This window comes from Rutidosis leptorrhynchoides, chromosome 9, assembly GCF_046630445.1.
Source record: "Rutidosis leptorrhynchoides isolate AG116_Rl617_1_P2 chromosome 9, CSIRO_AGI_Rlap_v1, whole genome shotgun sequence".
NCBI lineage: Eukaryota > Viridiplantae > Streptophyta > Magnoliopsida > Asterales > Asteraceae > Rutidosis > Rutidosis leptorrhynchoides.
This window is the reverse complement of record NC_092341.1, coordinates 20424052-20429588: the sequence shown is the minus strand read 5'-3', so window position 1 is coordinate 20429588 and position 5537 is coordinate 20424052. Positions and strand designations below refer to the sequence as shown.

The following is a 5537-nucleotide window of genomic DNA, read 5'->3' as shown; positions in this document are numbered from 1 at the left end:
TTCAAATTTGAACATTATTAGTTCAACCTGGATCCAAAAGACTTTATGTAAATAATGATTTCATTATTTGCTTGTTTTATTTTATTTTATTTTATTTTATGTTTTGTGTCTAACGATCTCTTGTTTGATGGATTTCTACATTGCTGCAGATTGGGGGAAACTATTTGAAACTAATAACTTCTTTTAGTTTTTAAAAAAAAAACTTGTAAACATGAAGAACGGTACTACTTTTGGAGAGACTAATTTTCGAGTAACACGAGCTCGAGCTGCTAATATTCAGTTATCAGTGAGTTCAGACCCACCAAAGGAACAAGGGCTGTCTCGAGTGTTGCGTAAAAACCCTAAAAGACCAGTTCAAGATGAGAATAACAACAACATTAATGCAACGAGTATTTCTCAAAATAAGAGACGAGCGGTCCTTCAAGATATCACAAACATTTGCTGTGAAAATTCTCTTAAAAACTGCATACTGATACCGGTTTGTAACAATTATAATGTCTTACTTTCAAATCAACTTTAAAGTTTTATGAATTGTTCTCTGTTACTGTTACTGTTACTTAAGTTGTTTTACGTTTCTACCTTTTTTTCCCGATTTTATCAGAAAAAGAATAGCATGTTGACTAAAAAGAATCCAGTCAATATTTCAAAGATGAAAGCTCAACAAGTTTCTGCACATTCTCAATCTACAACCGTTGAGTGCGCGATGAAGTTTGACCAAATCAAAAGTCTCAAGAAAGTTCGAGGTACGCCTGAAATGAAAAACAATGTAAACATCTCCAAGTTGCAAAGATCTTCAAGAAAAGGTTTGTTTGTAGTTTTCTTGTCGAAACCATTAAAAAAACTTATGTGAAACCAAAGTTTTAGTTTATTATTATTTTTTTATTATTTTGGGCGCAGGGAAAATTGATGTTCATGAGAAGCCTACGTTATCTATCAAACCGGATTTTACTGATATTGATTCTGATCAAAAAGATCCTCTAATGTGTGGCCTTTATGCAAGTGAGATATATAGCAATTTACGCGTTGCAGAGGTTTGTTTTTATCGTCGAATACTTATTTAGCTCGTTACACAAAAACTGTATACTGATTACTTGTTGATTTAAACATTCAGCTTATGCATCGGCCACAATTTAATTTCATGGAGACTGTTCAGAGAGATGTAACTCCAAGTATGAGAGGAGTTTTAGTTGATTGGCTTGTTGAGGTTAGTTGAACTGATCCTTTAATCTGCAGCCTAAACAAGTCATCTTATCAAGGCTCAAAACTGACCTATATGTATGGGTCAAAACAAGTGGCTCGGATTGACCCCGGCTATTATATCTTTTATAATCATTATGAAAAACAATCTATATATAGTATATAGTTTGATAATACTATAAATATAAATGCAAGGTTGCAAATCTCGCTACTCTGGGGAGTATTCAGTCTCGAATTTTTAGTACCCGGCACCTCAGGGAGAACTTGGATGTTGACTAAGTTTGACTCTGACCAATTTTGACTATTTTCCGAGTAATCCCAAGTCTTGGCCGATTTTTTGAGTAATCCCAAGTTTTGGCCGAGTACTCTCCGAGGAATTCCGAGTTCTGCAACAATATATACATGTCCAAGTGTCTGTACATGAATCAAACTTTGCCCAAAATAATTTATACAATACAGTTTCGGATTAAGTTTCCTAATACTCTCAACATGTCCAACCCACTTGACCCACTCTTTTTTAGTTAATTATTTAATTAATTAATTTGTCATGTTTGATATCAAAAATCAACCCATTTTCATAAGTTAACTAAAGTAGCAAACTTTACAACATTCTTTCATATTGAGAGTTGTGTTTTTTTTTTTTGTGAATTTTCTTTAATTGCAGGTAAGTGTCGAATATAAATTGGATCCAGAAACACTCTACCTCACGATTCATCTCATTGACTTGTTTTTGTCCCAAAACTATATTGAACGACAACGGCTTCAACTTCTAGGCATCACTTGTATGCTAATTGCTTCGTAAGCTCTCACACTTTTTTCTTAAAGTATTTAATCTTGTACCTTTCACTACGTTTAATGACGTTTTCTGTTTTTGCTATGTGAAGAAAATATGAAGAACAGTGTGCACCAAGTATTGAGGATTTTTGTATCATCACAGACAATACTTATACTAAATCAGAGGTTTGATTTCTACAATATGAATGTTATACAACATACAAACGCATACGTTTATTATTGATTTCAGTTAAATAAGCTGTGCAGGTTGTGCAAATGGAGAGTCAAGTTCTTAACAATTTGAAGTTTCCGCTTTCAGCACCTACAACCATAGCTTTTCTCAGGTATATATATGCAAAAAATAATAATTAAAAATTAATAATACGGTATTTAGTGAACTTTTCCTGTAAGTTAATTATGTTTACGATTTACGAATCTTGTATAACATACAGGAGATTTCTAAGAGCAGCACAAGCTTCTCTCGAGGTAATTTTGGTGATGCACATTACAATTTTTGTTTGTAAATCTTTATTTACATCATTTAACTTTTGTATACATTTTGTTAGATCCGGAGTGTTGAATTGGAGCATTTGGCGAATTATCTAGCAGAGTTGACTTTAATTGACTATAACTTCTTGGTATTTTTACCTTCAACTATTGCTGCATCTGCTGTGTTTCTTGCCAAATGGATGCTAGATCAGTCACGCCACCCTTGGGTTCGAATCTCTTTCTCTGTATTTTTATGTTTACATTGATTTATCAATAGAAGTGCCAGAATGGGCGGGTCGGGTAACTAGTCTAATTACTATATACTTTTGTACTGGTAGAAATGGGCCATGCTAAGTTGACCCAAGACATCTATTCTCTGGTCATTATCATTTGTTTATACTAACTGTTTCTGTGGTAAATGTGATTAAATAAACAATTTATCCCAGTAATATTCTGAGTGTTTGAATATGTTAATGGGTCAATATTGCTACCTCTAAGTCTCATTAACAAAGTTTCCTGAATTTCAGAATGATACACTTGAGCACTACACAAATTACCAGCAATTGGATCTGAAAAATGCAGTTCTTGCACTTCAAAATCTACATTCAAGTGATGGTAGTTCACCTTTGACTGTTATACGATCGAAGTACAAGCAAGATAAGGTACATAACAGTATAACCATTTACTTTCTAACTTCACTTTAAACCATTAATCTCAAAAATGTTACAAACTTTTTATTTTGTTTTTGTTTTTGTGTTTGCAGTTCAAATGTGTTGCAAGTTTGCCTTCTCGTGAACTACCGGAAAGACTATTTTAGCAATGATCTCTGTTTCCCATTTTTATTTTGGTCAGTGTTTTATCTCTTTAAGACTTGTTGATAAAAAATTTTAAAATTAGAGTGGGGAAATGAGGTTTTGTTTCTTGAAAAACCCTTTTCTAATGGTTATAATTTGTACCCATTTTTTTAGCCTTCAGGGTTTGAGTTGTCAGTTTGCAAGATTGTTCAGAAGTTGGAATGTAAATTTAACCCAAGAAGGCTATTTGGGCTTAAACCCGTATTCAATATCATTAGTTACTTATCGTTATGTTCTTAATCCTTCTCTTCGGTACGTAATTGTTTTGGGTGGGATTCGCAGATTAACGGGTTGAAATTACCCGACCCAAACATAACATGATTAAAAAAATGGGTCGTACTTTAGTTAATGGGTCAAACAATTTGACAGGTTGTTAATCTGTTACAGGAAAAGAATTACATAAACTATCTATAGTTGCTAAGTCGACCCATTTACCCAAAATCCGGTTAACGCACCTACTTAACAAGTTGTCGAGTTTCAGTTAATGCAGAGTAACTGCCAGTCCTACCTAAAACACCTAACTGATCCAAGATTGCAAAAAAAGCTACCTGCTTGAGGGTCACAATAGACACTAAACTGCATCTTGCCCAAATCACATAATAGCGAGGTTGAAAAAGATGCGAGACGGGGTTGAGATGGTCGGGACCTTAAAACGTCGAGATGGGGTCAAGACGGACGTTAACTGGCGTTGACTTTTATATATACATATATATATATATATATATATATATATATATATATATATATATATATATATATATATATATATACACACACACACACACACACACGTATTTCAAAGCCAAAAAAATCTTCGTTGACAAGTTTGTACCTATAATCGTTATTATCGTCAATTTTGATCGATTTGACCGCTTTTTTTAAACATATTTTTTACTTTTGACCGGCGTTGACCCGACCTTTCACGCATTTGACCCTACGTTTGATTGTTGACTCACTTATTAGAAGACGGGACAGGGTTGAGACAATGAGACAATGAGACAAGATAGTTACGAAAACGCCGCAATGGGCGTCGTTTACAACACTGCATAGTAATAATCATACATAAAGAATAAGTAAACTTATATAGAAAACAACTAATATGAAATGAAGGCTCATAATTATACGGAGTATAAGCCACATTATCAGTAAAGATACTCGATCTTCAGGATAAAGCCGCCGGGAGGATTTTAAAATGACTAACATCATAATCTTCCGCACACTCAACAAGACTAGTATTCTAAACGGATTTTCTAAAGCAATCGTTAACCTGCACATAAGTGTTGTACTAAATAATAATTGTGACTTTAAAGTCAACAGATTAACCTCTATGTTATGCATGTTAACGACAACAAAAAAAAAACCTAAACCAAATAATCAATACAACATTAACCCAAATCTTACTCAACTAATTTCTCTTGTTCCTTAGCCTTCTCACATTCTTCCAATTCCTTCAACCACAAATCACCAAACTCACAATCTTTCCAAGCTTCAAACCATGGCCCACCTAAAGTATAATGAATAGCTTTCGGGTACGTACCCGAATCACCATCCACAACCCGATTATGCCCCACAAGAAAATTCCAAACAAAAGGAACCGACCCGATTTCATCATCTTCCAACCACGAAAACCGGTGCAAAAAAGCACCCGATTCCCTATTCACAACTTCAGGTGTCAAAATCTTATTCTTAACATGCCCACAATTATACAACACCATTGAAGACCAGTTCTTCCTAGGGTAAACAGTTTGTACCACACCGTCCATTTTAATTGTTTCTTTTGGTGTATAATCATGTTGAACACACATAACTGCATACTTATCATCAACCAAATCAAAAAGCTTTTTTATATCATCAAGATATAAAAAATCACAGTCTACAAACATTGCCCAACCTTTGTAATCGGCTAAAAATGGTGTTAAGAATCGAGTGAATGAAAATTCAGTGCTTTCGAGGTTATTACGTTCGCGCCAGTAGTGATTTTGTTGACGGAGTATTGATTGGTTGATTGGGGTTATTTGTAATGGGATTGATGAATGTTTGAGGAGTGAGTAGCGGCATACTTCGTATGCCACGTGTTCTTTTGGATCGTATCCTATGAAGATGTTGTTGATTTGATTATCGTTGTTGGTTTGTTCTGATTCGAACGACATTTTGAAATGTGAATGTGTATGTTTAGTTAGTGTGATTTTGTTGATGATATGAGATGAAAATGTGTAGTGAATA

The 5537-nt window shown here is 34.1% G+C and overlaps 2 protein-coding genes across 2 annotated transcripts; one reads left to right on the top strand and one right to left on the bottom strand.

Annotated features, from left to right (window-relative positions):
- Positions 1-211: 211 nt before the first annotated feature.
- Positions 212-3277, top strand: LOC139867808 (cyclin-A2-4). The gene is made up of 11 exons (XM_071856160.1): positions 212-478; positions 602-803; positions 898-1031; positions 1112-1204; positions 1862-1995; positions 2082-2157; positions 2239-2315; positions 2424-2457; positions 2538-2687; positions 2988-3122; positions 3224-3277. The coding sequence occupies exons 1-11, from the start codon at positions 212-214 to the stop codon at positions 3275-3277; spliced, it is 1356 nt and encodes a 451-aa protein (XP_071712261.1).
- A 1182-nt stretch (positions 3278-4459) lies between these two features.
- Positions 4460-5537, bottom strand: LOC139867456 (protein CDI-like). The gene has a single exon (XM_071855825.1). It carries the CDS (start codon positions 5462-5464, stop codon positions 4712-4714), a length of 753 nt encoding a protein of 250 aa, XP_071711926.1. The 5' UTR covers positions 5465-5537; the 3' UTR covers positions 4460-4711.